The sequence below is a fragment of the Lygodium microphyllum genome, chromosome 27 (assembly GCF_053477565.2).
Source record: "Lygodium microphyllum isolate KBCC chromosome 27, Lygodium_microphyllum_v1.1.10, whole genome shotgun sequence".
Taxonomy (NCBI): domain Eukaryota; kingdom Viridiplantae; phylum Streptophyta; class Polypodiopsida; order Schizaeales; family Lygodiaceae; genus Lygodium; species Lygodium microphyllum.
Genome location: NC_141161.1, coordinates 85,237,214 through 85,252,857, shown reverse-complemented (window position 1 = coordinate 85,252,857; position 15,644 = coordinate 85,237,214). Strand labels below are relative to the sequence as shown.

General features: G+C 40.7%; 1 protein-coding gene across 5 annotated transcripts in view; it reads right to left on the bottom strand.

The window, feature by feature from the left end:
• LOC148012553 (uncharacterized) overlaps positions 1-15,644 on the bottom strand; it is a 75,511-nt gene that overhangs the window by 16,965 nt on the left and 42,902 nt on the right. For 2 of the 5 annotated variants that reach the window (XM_087669428.1, XM_087669424.1), the window contains exons 2-3: positions 9,380-9,526; positions 9,157-9,241 (exon numbers count right to left, since the gene is read on the bottom strand). In XM_087669428.1, the coding sequence (XP_087525554.1) occupies positions 9,157-9,241; positions 9,380-9,526 (232 nt within the window). The other 3 variants (XM_087669425.1, XM_087669426.1, XM_087669427.1) reach the window with 3 other exon arrangements.

The window sequence follows — 15,644 nt, the reverse complement described above, 5'->3', positions numbered from 1 at the left end:
CTCTCTCTCTCTCTCTCTCTCTCTCTCTCTCTCTCTCTCTCTCTCTCTCTCTGTGTGCCTGCCATGAGTTTATCTTTTCAAACGGCCTTGAAATGTCATCTCTCCAGAAAAACACTTAATTCTTCTTAATGCAAACATTCTACTGAAATTTATCTATTAACTTTGCACGTATACTCTATACGTGAGTGGCACCAAGGGAGAAAAAAATTAAGTGGAGAACAAAATGGAATCAAGCACTATGCTATTTGAAACACTTTGAAAAAATAATAGGCAAGTAAAACTTTACACATGAAAATTCCGTAAAAATGCATTGTTTAGAAAAGGAAACGCACAAAACTTAACAAAGGGAAAATTCGTAAAAATGCATTGAATAGAAAAGGAAACGCACAAGAAGAAAAATAAGGTCTCCAAGTATTCAATGGTAGATCTTACATGTGACAGTGATGACTGTAATCACTCTATTTACTATTTAGACAAGGCACCAAAAACATAAGCAAAAACCACAAAAAGAGGACCTAAAATTTTCTATAAATGCCAATATTTACATTAGAACCATTCAAATATAGCCAGGTCAGCATTTGGGAGACTTATCTCTATTAACCTCATTTAGGGGCATGATGTGCCTATGGCATATGTTCCCCCTTTTGGTAGAACTAAAAAGACGAGAGATGTTTAAGAGGAAGTCCGATATCCCCTGAGGACTGAGACGTAAAAACCACACCACATATAAAATTGCCTGACCTAATAAAAGGTTTCTACAACTAAACGCCCTAGCTATGATACTAAGCCATACAGACTGCCATGGAACTAAATAAACCATGTGTGGCAAACCACCCATATAGGCAGCTGTTTCTACGTGTGTGTCTCATGTCCAACAGCCTGCCTGAATGAAGTGTGTTATGCAAAAGGAGTGGTCACACCAGTATAGACATTCAAAGAAGACAAAGACATGTAATAAATTAAAGTTTCAAATCTGAAGCCATTTCGGTAATAGTACTTTTTTTAAGTACAAGCATATAAAGAACTATAATGAGTGTTTGTATGATTTGAATCTTGGAAGATAAGGGCTTCAAAGATATGCAGGGCACTTTTGACTAGATCTTGTTGCTAGGTTGGGAATATTACATAAGGGGTGTTTGCCCGATTAGCATCAATGTCTAATGGAGCTCAATTGTCCTTAGCATTGTTTTTTTTAAGGGTGGCTTGCTGGGGCATTTTGCCTTAGAGAGAGAAGATTATCTACAAATTGGTGCCCTCACCGAGGGTCATTTTAGTCTTGGGATTGAACAATCAATGTAAATCAGCTCAAGATGGCACAATTTAGTGTTAGGTTTTTCTTTAGGAAGGCTGAAGGAGTATTAAGGTTTGGTCCAAAGTTGTTGAAAAGGAGATGGACATGCTAGTGATCATTGACTTATGAGGCTAGAGCAAGGATTAAGAGGTGAAGGATGGGAATTGTTTGCAAAGTTTCCTAAAGATATACAATACAGTTGGAGCTTGCTTAAGGGAGTTCCTCAACTAGCCTACTTTAGATGAAAAGGAATTAATAAAGAAGAGATGACTATTGAAGCTTATCAAGCCTTGGAAGAAAAGAAACAAATTTATAGAATCTTTTAGGCCTATGGGGATAGTTCTCCTAAGAAGATAGAAGATCTTTTGCCAAATTGGATGCAATTCACCCTGTCAATTTGAAAGAATGCACAACCAAATTTTGGGCAGCTTTATTTCACACGAGGTCATGATAGCTAAGCAAATAGGGACCTATTGTTGCAGTTCACCCAAGGATACCCATGACAATTGCACAAAGACAAAAGTGACTAGCATGGCCCGATTGCCACAACATGCAAACACAGCAATGTATTGATGAAAGGCCACATCACAAGGTCTAAGGGCTGCAAAGATATTTCAAAAGACAATACTAGAAATAAGAGCAGCAAGAGTAGATTCTTGGGCAGAAATCCTCAAAAAAGGGTCAACAAGATGAAAAACAGTCTAAGTTGTATTTGAAAAAGGCAAACAAGGCAAAGGCCATTTACTAGTAGCAAACAAAGGCGCTCAATGGAAGGCAAAAAAGCAAAGGCCATTTACCAGTGGCAAGAAAGGTGCTGAATGAAAGGCATTGTAAGATGCAAACGAATGCTATGTTTGTGAAAAAGAGGGGCATATAGCATGTGAATGTCAAAGAAGAACAAGGATCACAAACATAATTTCCTGGATTTTCAAAAACAGGGAGAGAAAAATGCATTTCGAAGTTGCAAAACAGAGTTTCAGCTCAAGGCCAAAAAGGCAAAATGGAGAAACAGATTTTATGTCTATTTCTAGGAATACTTTAATACTAGGTATACTTAAAATGGGTAAAACCATTTGTAGCTTGAGCCTCTACATAAAAACACTTAAATTCCTCAACAATATAGAGTATATGTGTAACTTAAGAGCAAGGTGGTTTCAAATGTTTAGTAAAATATGTTCAATATGTGAATATGTATAGTACAGAACATACACCGAAATTTTAAGAATAAAATACGTTGTTTAGTAAGTTCATTTAAAAAAACACATTTAAAAACTTATATAAAGTCAGCCTACACATAAAATGTGCAACTTAAAGATAGATCATGAAGAGGCCTAGTCATTGTGGAGAAGAATGAGAAGAAAGGAGGAGAGAGAGCAGAAGAGGGATTTGGAAAAAGGAGAGGGTTTAATATATATGAATGAAACTTGAAAGTGAGAGAGAGGGAGGGGAATAGAGAGGAAGACGGAGAGAACAGGAGGAGGAGGTGAGAAAGGGATAGGGAGAGGGATAGGAGGAAGATAAGGCAAGGGAAAGGGAGACGAAGAGGGGGAGGGGGGCAAGCGGGGAGAGGGGAAGCGAGAGAGAGTAGTGTGATTGAAGAAGATAGTGGCTTGAAAGTTGAGCTCAAGAGAGGGAGATTGATGAAGATGGAGGTTGATTTGTGTGGTGAGATGTGGGGGAGGGGGCTGCCCTTTATAAGGATTGAGATGAGGGAGAAGAGTATGAAAGAGGGAGGAGTGTGAAAGAAGAGAAGTTTGAATTTGTGTGAAGCCAAAAAAAAAAAGAGCAAAATTTCAAACAAAAAAAAGCACCAATGGACAGTTTAAATGGTCATTCTTTTTTGTACTGTTCAAACGCACGCAAACCATACGAAACATTCCGTATGCGCACTGAATGCAACCCTGCTTAAGAGGAGATGTGATGAGTATACAAAATTCTACCAAAGACTACAAACTCACAATCCACCATCAGTTTCAAAAACTTTCAAGACCGAGATTCAGAACTCAATATAAAAGAGTGCAATATGCCATGAATGACGGTGTCAACAATCATAAACTCATTTTGTCATATATGTCATATAGACTCCAAAAACAGACTAGTTAGTAACAATGGTGTAAAAAATAAATACATGAAACATCATCCAAATGCCATGGATCTATAAACATGATCAACAAGTCTACAAAGTACAATGTATAATGTACTCCCTAAGTGATCATGATCTATCTACTATGAATCATGAGGTATCTACTATCGTCTATGATCTAAAAAGAGTCACTTTGCATCATCCAAAGGCATCTCCTTTGTCTCGTCCTCCTCAAGGCTACTATCAACAAAACTAGTACTACTACGAGGGAAAGATAATGCATCATTATCGTCCTCATCAATCTAAAAAGCCTCTAGAGCTAAAGAGGTTCTAGGTAAGCCTAATATAGATATAAAAGCAGCCGCATATCAAAGTCAAGCTTCTCTTGCTCTAGATGATGCACAGCCAAACCATGTCCAATATGTAGGTGCAGATATCTCCTCATGAAGAATATTGTAAGTGTCTATCTCCTCCTCTAGGATAATGAGAATGTCCTCCACCTTCTCCATATCAATCTTGTCTACATTCGCCTTCATTGCTTCAAGTATGCAAGCTGAATTATCAATCAAATACAAGTTATAATAACAAAGTACCAATCTCTCTAGTTGTGTAGTCTTCAACTTGTTTCTTTTTTTGTGTGTGAAACAAAGCCCATGTGCTCCTATTTCTCTCGTCAAGACAACTACCACAATCTCATGAGAATCCCGATAGCCATTCTTTATGTCAAATTCTAATGAGACTAGAATTTAGGATTATGACGTAATTTGCTAAATCCAAGCCCTAAAACAAAGAACAAGAAGAAATTCAACATACTTACACATATTCATGGTTTATTTACCAAAGTCGGAGCACAATTTCCATACTTCTCCCACTAAGACATAGACTAAAGCTATTCTTACGCAACTTTGCAGTGGGGCGTGCAAATAAGAGAGTATGATTATAAAAGTTGAGGAGATCATCTGCGAGATGTATAATGATGAAAACATCTCCATCAACCCACTTATTGAAGTAACCTTGCAACCCCTCTTAAGCTCCTTATTTGCATACGAATGCTCACTATGCCAAAGGGGATACAAGCAATGTGCAACAACATAGAATGGTTTATGAAACCAATTCCATCTCTTATTTCACACTACATGAAATGTCCTACACCCTAAAACATTTATGAAAGTTAATCCACAAAATTGATATAAATGATAATAGATCATATATATCATGTTTTTTTTAAAATTAGAATGAATGGTCATTGACACACTTTATCTATCTAGAGAGAAGATGTTATTCTTCAGCACCTCTTCAATCTTATCCATATACTCGTACAAGAGGCCTAGAGTACTGCCCTCCATCATATGGTTCTATTAGTCACATCAAAGGGAAAAAACATCTCTCCTTTGATACAAAAATTGATGCACTATTTTCATGCACTCAATTGCTCGAAATGACTCTACCAAAATCATCACAATATCCTCCAATAATGGCATTGGCTAGTCAAGAGGATCATCAATTATCATTTATCCATCGTATGACCTACAGGTCATCATCCACATGAAGCTTGAAACCTGTACTCTCTTCCTTCTTAGGTTGACATTCCAACTACATGTGTGTTGCCATCACTGTAGGTCTACTTGTCTCCATTGCACAATCTATCAATTGCCTTCTTACAATAGTGGGCCTCATAACAACAAGGCATGCAGAAAATGAGGGTCTGAGACGTATCCCTTGCACCCCGAAACCCACTCCATTGCGTCCCAAATTTGACTTGTTTTATTTTGACTATCTACCATAAGGGGCTGCGTCCCACAATGTTAGGGAACGAGGGAGACATGGGACATTGAAGGGAAATACCATATGGCAAGGGTATGTTGGATCTACCATACCCCCTTGAGCCATATCGCATTGTACCTTTCCGTATCTACCCACACTCCTAACAGCAATGCATTACACCTTCAAACTCTACACACCTAACGACTCGCCATTGCCATGCTCAATTGCTACCTCCTTGCCATTGCACCCAACTGGCAACTTTGCCAGGTGCCTAATGACTAGTTTTCTACCATCTCCACCAACTCTCAACTTCCAAGCTCTTTGGACTACTTGTCATCTCTGCTCACACTTCATTTCCTAGGATCTTGTGGCTTTGTCATCTCTGCCAAGCTCCTTGGGACCTATTTTCTCTGTCCAAGTAAAAAACATGTAATTTTTTAGGTCCTCATCTCAAGCCCATCCCTTGTTCTGAACAATTATCTCAATTATGATGTCTAGAGGGAAAATTAGTTTATTTGACGCATGGGAACTTTTTTGCATTGGGTTAAGTAAGTTCTCATTGGTGGAGCCCTATTAAAGAAAGACCTAGAGCTGAAGCTTCTATGGAAATCCCTTGTGATTAACTAGTGGGCTATATGATGTGAACTGGTGGATTGTCTCTATTTCTTTCTGCTAGTATGTGGTTAATTATAAGTGTCATGCATTCAGGTGCTTCTTGCCTTTACTCCAAAGTCCTTTCCTGCTCAAACATCCTTCCCTACGCACCCTCCCGTTTCATCTATTCTTGTTTTGAGACATTCTTTTCCCCTCAATCACTCCAGGTTCCTTCTTTCCTGATTTTTCGGCTGTTGTTCTGGTCTATGGCAGCTTTTATATTACCACTGATGGTTGCAAACCTCATTGTGAATGCATGGTTGGGATTGGATGTGTATGCACGGCTGAACAGATGTCTGAAAATAGTGACTCCAGATGCGTATGGAGAAGGGGGAAGACACTTGACCTTTTTTTTAATTAGAAATGAGGATATTGGACATGAAACATCCCATGATTTTGCAAAAATGAGGCTTCTTTCCACTTTCTTATTTATGGCAGTATTCTGGACCGAATAGCAGAAAGCATTACATGCAGGTCTGAACAGCAGCAAACATTATGTGTACACTTCATATTTTCTGGTTTTTTCCATTATCAATGTAGAGCCATGTATGATTCAGCCATTCTACTTCGTACTCGTTGGTGTTTTCCGCATGGATAGAAATTTAAAACACTGATCGAGATTGACATAGAAAGGAGTAGTTGCTCCTTGAGGCTTTGGGTCGTCCCTTTAGAGGGACATCCCTACTCGAAAAATTGTAGGTATCATGACAGCAGTGTCAATTATGCAAAATCATCTATGCACCAGGCATCACACATTCACACACATTTTTCTGTGTACTGCTTCATATTACAATGTGGAAACCCTTCCAAGGAGATGAAAATCCACCAACAAAGTACGAATTACAATTTATAATGCAATGCGACTTAGGAGGCCGTAAAAGTTTACAAGATTTAAAATTGCACCACCAAGTAGGTCCTTTGGTCTAGTCTCCTAGTAGGACATTGTACCAAAGCTATCACTTTTGGTAGTAATAGCTGAGCATCACCAAAGATGATGTAGGAACCTCTACTTTATCAGGGATTTTTCGCTTGGTTGGTTGAGGGTGGAGAGAGTAAGATAAAGCAAACACTAACAGTTTTGCCTCCTCAAACTCATGCCCATCAAACTTGCTGTATTTATCAACACGATGGCCTAGTATGGAAATGTACAAATTTCATTATTCTATTGAAATTTTACAAACAGCATTGTTCCTTAATCATGCTAAGGAGTTAACATATGATAGTTAATGTGCAAGTAGTGAAGTTACCCTAATTGGACATCAAGTTTTGAAATCGTGAGCTAGAACAAATAGGGGAACTTGGTGGCATTGTAGAAGCAAAGTGAGGTGAAGCCTATACACCTTGCATTGAAACTAGTTGATAGAAGACATTGATATTAGAGCACAATGCAAAATACAATCCCTTTTTCAAAACATGGTATGTAGAATCATGTGCTCCCTTATGGCCTCTTTAACTCATGCATGACACATAGGTTTTATCATTGTGTTCTTCATGAAATAACTACATCAGCCATATTGTTGGCTGCCCTTGCGGCTATAAAGAATTGACTCTGTGTAATTCATGATGCCATGGTTGATACTAGGATGAAATCGGATGAAGCCAAAATCAAGTGGAGTTTGTTCGTATGCTTTGTATTGAGGGTAGTATGTTCACACATGAAGGATGATAAATAATAGCAAACCCTCCTTGGAGTCATGGATACCTAGACTCATGACATGAAACAACGAAGAAAATGAGAAAGTGTTATCTATCGAGAGGCAATGTCTACACTTTTACAATAGATTCTTGATAGATGTATAAAGTAGAAAGAAAATTTGTAAGTAGAGGTAGAACATTGCATGTTCTATTGACAAGCTTAGGGACTTAAATTTGGGTATAATTCAAATGTGCGCATGTATAGCTCAAAGGTTTATCAAAGGCCAAGATGGTGCAAAAACCTAGTGCACATTGCATTTTCTATCAACAAGTTTAGGGACTTAAATTTGGGTATGATTCAAATGTGCATGTGTATAGCTCAAAGGCTGATCAAAGGCCAAGATGGTGCAGAAGCCTAGTGCACATGAGCAAAGGCTTCTAACGCTAGTATGAACATGAGAATTCGTTGTAAATCCTCTTGAAAGATATAACTTTTTTAGAATTGAAAAGTAAAGAAATACTAATTAATGAAACTTGTACAAATCATTCTAGATTTAATATGTCACAAGAGTATTGAGAAGTACAATTTTCTTGTCATCATTATTGAGAGAACTCCGAAGGGTGATAAGTTGTTGAAAAGGAAGATTGCGACCACCCAAATGTTGTTCAAGGGTTTCATGCGGATTGTAGGCAATACTAAAAATTTGTATCACTAAAATAGTTTTTAGTTATTATGTTTCATCCAATGTATTCATTAGAGTGGTCCATACTTTCATAAATATTTTGTTGAGATGGAAGTTATGAAGAAGCTTATTTGTGAGACCATGTCTGATGATTGCTAAAGCGGTGTCATTTTTCTCCACATTGTATTCATAGGGTCTTGGATTCCCTTGAACTTCATTTGATTCCTTGTAGAAACAATCTTCCATGCACCTTCTCACATGAGAAAAATTCAGATTTGGTTGTTTAAATAATAAAGAGCAAACCTTGTGTTGGAAAACTTGCTGATGGACATTCTATACTTGGAGATCACAACGATGACATTGTAGATTGGAAGGCCAAAGGGAAGAACTCCAGAGAAGCTCACGTATTATTGGTAGTATCAAATTTATCATAGTAGAATCAAATTTAAAGAGCCCCAAGTTTTGAGGGCCTATTGCATGAATGTGTAAAGCCTTTTAAATCATTGAAGTTTCAAAAATTAGAGGGTAAAAATGGAGGGCAAGCTAGGCTCGCTATAGCAACATTGGACAGGGAATGGAATTGATAATGAATGCAAATAGGATCTCTCTTTAGAAAATATGCAAGGAAGACAAAGACCAGAAGCTAAAGATACACAAGCCTCCATAACTGTGAGCTGGCTAGAGGTCTATCTCCAACTTTCCCAAATGAGGGGAATTTGATTCTATTGATGGTGTTTCATGTGATTTGTGCCTACGGCGTTGGAGCAATTTATCTCAATTCTGTTATCAAATACAATTGATTACACAGCTTTTTACTTGCCCACTTCTTGACCTAGCATGGACCTCCTTATACATCATGCAAGGAGGAAACATCTTCCTTAACAATCCTATGCCTGAATTACTTTTGCACATTGGTAATACTCACACACATTAAAATTCAACAATGTTGGAACACATCAAAGCCCAATATTTCTGCAGACAGAACACCTTTTTAAAAAATGCCCAAAACTTTTGAGCGGTCAAAGTTTGCCAATTTTAGTACTTACCGATGGGATTTAGTGCATTTCCTATTCGCCCATCCTTTTGTTCATAAGCTGCCAGTGCAATTGGTTCTAACAAAAAAGGTCTCACCTACAATCATCAATTTCACATTAGCAACAAAATGAAATAACATCAGCACATAAAAGCATCAACCACTAGTATATTGTCTCCCCCCCCCCCCCCCCCCCAAATTAAATCTTTTACCCAAAAAAGAATAAACCACCTTACATCTTCCCAAAACTTTGTAGCCTCTGGAGAAGCTCGCAAGTCATTCATATGTAGCAAACTGTCATACTCCTCCAAGAAGTGAAAGACATTCTTATCAAAAGTATCGACATAACATTCAAACCTCTTGAGACCTGAACTTTTGTCCATCTGAAAGAAGACAATTCTTGTCAGAGAATGTTGTATCTACAACCTTTCTGAAGTAAACCAAACACACATCAATCTTCAAACACAGAACTTGTCTGAATTAACGTGATACTTGATGGACAAATATTCAGTACAAAAGCAGCCTAATGTCAAGAGATAGATATAAATCATGAGCTAGCATACTACACAGGCTCCTATTTTGTCAAACTGCTATTATTGATGATGAGAGGCATGTTGTATGCGTGACTTCAGCCAATATAAATGACAGTGAGCGGCAACTTATAGATGTTGGACATTGCAAGGGACATATCTGTACATGTAATCTGGTCCTATGGAACACGAATCAGTAGAATGAATATTACTTAAGTGATGTAGCATGAGAATGTGTAGAGGAGACTAAAGTGTCTAGGTCTTACCTGATATACAAATGGAACAATAAGACTATAATTTCTTTTTGCTTATGCTTGTGATGCCCAATGCGCAATGGAGGTATAATATTCAACAGTGGCAATGGGGAAAGAGAGAGAAAGAGTGAGAAGTAGTAGAGAGTGAGAGAGAGAGAGAGTGAGATGCACGATGTGTGGGTACAATGAGTTGTACCTCTTTTAGGTTTTTGTGATAGTTATAAGTAAAGTACAAGTGGGGTGTGAACTGAACACGTATAAAATGCATGGTGGCCCTTTATTCCAAACAACCTCCCACCTAAAGGCAGTGTGCCTTCAAGTTGAAAAAAGAATCAACTGAGTCTAAGTAGGTATAAAGCTAAAGTACAATCCAACTCCCATCATTTGTCACCGATGAACAAACCACTCTGCCCGAAGACCCTTCGTGAAAAGATCTACAGGATTATCGTCTGTATTTATCTTGACAAGCTCAATGCTTTTGCTGTCAAGTAGATCCATGATTAATGATACTTCACTTGTATGTGCTTCCTCTTTGCATGAAAGATATAATTCGATGCGAGTATGATAGCACTCTAGCTATCGCAATGGAGGACGTGTGTCTCAATAATACCAAACTCTCTCACCAAATGTGAAAGTCGTAAAGCCTTCTTGTATGGCTTAGTGGCAGCAACATATTCAGCCTCTGTAGTCAACAATGCAATACACTTCTATAGCCCGGAGATCCACGAAATTGCTCCCCTTGTGAGGTGAATGTTGAGAAACCCTTCACCCATAGTTTTGCATTCTGTGTTTTGCGTTTCGCGTTAAGGGTTTCACACTGGGGACAGCCCTAAAAAGGGGTTGGGCGCCCATAGTGGGGCACCATCCTAGATAGCCGGCGCCCTCCCTTAGGGCACCACCCTCGACAATCTCTTGCCTATTTATAGGCTGCCTCTGTCACTCATTCTTCACGGCTGATTCATTTAGTCTGTCATCTCTTCTCTCTAGCCTCTCCACTACCCTCACCCCCCTACAGGAGGACATTGCGGTTCATAGTTCATGGTTGTCTTCATCATCTTCCTTGTGCTACGGCACCCTTGTTCCCTTGTATCACATTCACTCAATGATTCAGATCTTCATCATTCCATTCATCAAAATTTCTTCTCTGTTCTCTTCTCTTCTCAATGTTTGCCGCGTTCACTCTATGTTCCTCCCCGCAAACCCTATTGTCTTGCTAGTACGTCGTCTTTTGACATGGTATCAGAACCGGATCTGCTCAAATAGTGGCAAAGATCCTCCACTCTAGTGAAGGCAAAGACCGGTTGTGGATTTGGCATCCACTTCCCTTCTTCTTTTGCTACATCCACATCCTAACTAGCAATTGCTCCCTCCTACATTTGTTGTTTTCCAGCCTGCGTTTAGGGCTATTGTTACCGCCTCCACCTTCCAATCTCTTGGCGGCTCCTCTCTGCTATTGGCAGTTGTTCTCTACAATTGGCGGTTGTTCTCTGATGTTGGCGGCTTCTCCCTGCTGCTGGCAGCTATTCTCTGCAACCTGGTTGCTTGGCCACCTCCTGCTGCGTTTGGCTTTCCCTGCCACCATCAGCACCTCCACCTGCGTTTCAACCACATAGCAGCTAGCAACAACCTTCCACCCTCTGTCCACCAGTCTACCCTATGTTTTGGCTCTACCCATCCTTGGTGGTAGTTGGCAGCTCCTCCCTGACAGCTGGCGGTGATATTCTACAGCCCGTGGCTCCTCCCTCAGTGCTACACGCTGCGTTTGTAGCTGGCAACGACTCCTTGCACCTAGCCGCTCTTCCCTAACAGTTGGCGGCACTTTATGCACTTGGCGGCTGACCTCTTCCTTCTTCAACAAGGTGCAACAGTACCCATTGCTTCTTCCCCAACAAATGACCAGCCTATTGGGTGTTCATATTGCAACAAGAACAGTCATTCCACTAATGATTGTTGATATCGACCTTTGCTTCCCACCCCTCCGGAGTATATGCGCCTTCCACCAGGCACTCCTTGTGCCACCTCTCCTTTCTGGGCCACAGAGATCGTTTTGCATCGGCTATCGCAATCTTATGCTCAAGGCAATAAGCCCTCCTAGAGACCACCCCACTGCACGAAGGTTTTTTCCCCACCCACTTCCGGGTATAGTGACTTCCACAACCCACATCTCCTCCACAACCCACTCTCCTAAGAGCCCGTGATTGTTCCCTACCCTTGGCTCATCCTAAGCCTCCTTCCCCACCCTCTTCCACTCAGGATCGAGAGGCCACTTCTAGGTGCTTTTTGACTGCTTCTTCTGAACCCCACATACCTTCTTCAACACAACAGACAGCACTTCCTTCGTCATCAAATACTTTGCAGTCCGTGAGCCATGAGTGGTTGGATTCCCTTTCTCTCCCAAACTAGGATTCAAAGGGGGATTTTCTTACTTCGCCCTCAGAGGGGCTTCCAGTTCTTCTTCGACTTCAGAGGGGGCTCCTACTTCTACTCCTTCCAATTCAAAGCGAGACCCTATGTGCCATGAAGTTCTTCACACATCACCTTTCACTTTCGAGCAATGGATCTCCTTTGAGCAATCATTTTCTCTACTCATACCCAAGGTCTAGAGGATCTACCCAGATCGGAGCCCTTGGGTATTTAGTAGTGACTTGGTGGCTAGGTCTTCGTATTCCTTCAAGCACGCAGTCACGGAGCTAGTGGCTTCTCTCCCAAGGTTGAGTCTCATGTTCTACAGCTCATCCAGTCTCCTGTCTATCTTCAAAGATCTCCTTTTAAGTGGTATTCTCAGATTACAGGGTGAATCTTCTTTGTTCCTTGGTCAGCATGAAGCCAACTCCCAAGATTGAGTACAAGCATATCCTTATGGTTCTCCGCACCACACAAAGTACGACATTCCTTCTATGCATTGCATGTTCTCATCATCTTTGTACTAGGGTACTTGGGTAAGTGAACAATTTCTTCACGAGGCACACTGTCCAAGTGACACCTGATACATGAGCATTCTTCAACATGTAGCATTGCATCTCCACCTCTCTCTCCTCTTGTTTCCCTTTTTTGGGCCTAAGAGGAGGTGTTGAGAAACCCTTCACCCATAGTTTTGCGTTCAGTGTTTTGCATTTCACATTTTGCTTTAGGGTTTCACAGTGGACAACCCCAAAAAGGGGTTGGGCACCCACAAAGGTACCACCGTAGATAGCCAACGCCCTCCCTCCGACCACCACCCTAGACAATCTCTTGCCTATTTATAGGCTGCCTCTGTCACTCATTCTTCACGGCAGCTAATTCATTCAGTCCGTCACCTCTTCTCGCTAGCCTCTCCACTACCCTCACACCCCTTCAGAAGGACATTGTGGTTCGTGGTTCGTGGTTTGTGGTTGTCTTCATCATCTTCCTTGTGCCATGGTACCCTTGTTCCCTTATATTACATTCACTCCATGATTCAGATCTTCATCATTCCATTCATCAAAGTTTCTTCTCTCTTCTCTTCTCTTCTCAGTGTTTGCCGAGTTCATTGTGTGTTCCTCCCCGCAAACCCTACTCTCTCACTAGTACGTCATCTTTTGACAGTGAATACATACCCTAAAGTAGATGTCTTGCAATAAACATGACCAACATAGTCTACATCCGTAAAGCCAACAACACATGCCTTCTGCTAATTACTGCTGTAATTCAGGGTTTACAGCAGTAAACGCTCTGCTGTCCACCAAATTTGGCTATACTCTGCTACCCATGGCTGAGAATTGCTGAGAATACTTTAGCATAGACTAGAGGAGATGAGAGAATGATGTAGAAAGAGAGAAAATCAGCTGAAATGTATATTCTGATTCGTAGCTCTGATGACAAATCTGATGGCACCAACAGCTTCAAAAGGGGGGTAAAACACCAGCTATGCTAAGCTATGCTGGCGAGCCCTCCTCTCCTACCGCCACCTCTCTTGAGGCGGAAGAGAAAACCTGCTGGCCCCTGTCCTGTCGCGGCGCGCAATCAGTCGTCATCGCCTCTCAGAGCCAAATCTGATCACCTCCTCTCCCTCCACCAAGCTCCGAATGGCTGCCATTCAACTTCCACCACCCTCCAACAGCCTTCTTCCTAGTTGCATGGGAAAGTTTTGCCGAGTGGTAGCCTTCCTAATGCATTTTCAGCCATTAAATTAATTTTTCAAAATTAATTAATTCTGAAAATTAATTTTAGTCCTTTTGACCTTGCCCAAAATTAAGCATGCCCATCTGGAATGAAATTGGCTAGGCCATTTGCAACGTGGAGTGGTTTCCAACCTCTGTTGACCCTTAGACTAGCATTAATTACTTAATTAGTGCTAGTCCCTAGTGTCACCACTAACACTTAATGGCCAAACAATTGTCCTAGGGTCCAACCTGGCACCAACTGACCACCAAAACCCAGTTGGCATAACTTAACACAACTTTTGCCTTTAACACCCACTGCATCCTCGGGGTCCTTGGCCCGTTCCCATGAAATAACTGCCATATGCATCACATGTGCTAAACAACCTTGCACATTTGATTAGTAGCTCAATCAAATGTTACTAGCAAGATTAAAACATCTCAAAATTTCACGTCCCTTTTACACATGCACTCTCTTCCGCAGATTTCAGCACTCTATTCTCTCATTCCTCTCTAACATTGGTGTTGCCATTCATTTCAGCCTGATCTGGTGCCCTCACCAATGCTCCAAGCTACGTGCACAAAGTGATCAGTCCGCATCATTGTATTCAGCATTCATTTCAGTCAATGCAGTATTTCTTCTTTCATTTTCTGCTCTCTCTCTCTCTCTCTCTCTCTCTCTCTCTCTCTCTCTCTCCGTGAATAAGTGTATATTAATATTGGAAATATTTACATCTGGCCTTTAGGCCAACCATAACGAAAGGAAACAAGTCACATTTTTATATCAGACCATGGTGGGCAACTAAAAGTCTAACACAGTTCTAGCACAGAAATATCACTCAAAAAGAACAACTGGAGTGGAGTGAACAATATCCACCCAAGGAGCAGCGATTTCAAGAAGAACCACATCAGCTGAGACCATAGAGGAGATCTGCCATAACAGTAAACCACAAATACGGGCCACATGACCATGGATACCCAATATGGAATCAAAAATGAAGGCATTTCGGGTGTGCCAAATATGCCACTGGGCTCTCTCTCTCTCTCTCTCTCTCTCTCTCTCTCTCTCTCTCTCTCTCTCTCTCTCTCTCTCTCTCTCTATGTTATGTTTTATGCTAAATAGAAACGTACTCCTAGGGAGCTCCAAGAAGGCATGTGGGTTTACCTTAAAGCCCCAAAGGACTCTTATTTAATGACTACCAACAATACTATAAATTATCTTTGAGGTATTGTAGTCGTTTCTAGATTAGTAAGAAGATTAGTATATCCTATGAGTTAGACTTACCTTCAAAAATCTAAGTTCATTCTATGTTCCACATGAGTCGTTTCAAAAAATGACTATAACAAGGTGAACAGATTGTCTCGATTAAGGAGCTCCCGCACCTTGAAGATATTGCTTGTTATGTTCCACTTGAACCCAATTTGGTTCTTGACCTTAGGACTAAAGGATCCCGTTGAATCATATATCCCAAGTATTTGGTCAATTGGAAAAACCATGATTATCTTCGGAGGGCGTCACGTGGACAGCTTGTTCGAGGGTTGCCGGATATAGTGGTGAGCCAGCAGCCATGTGTCTCCTGCATTCGTGGGAAGCAGCAT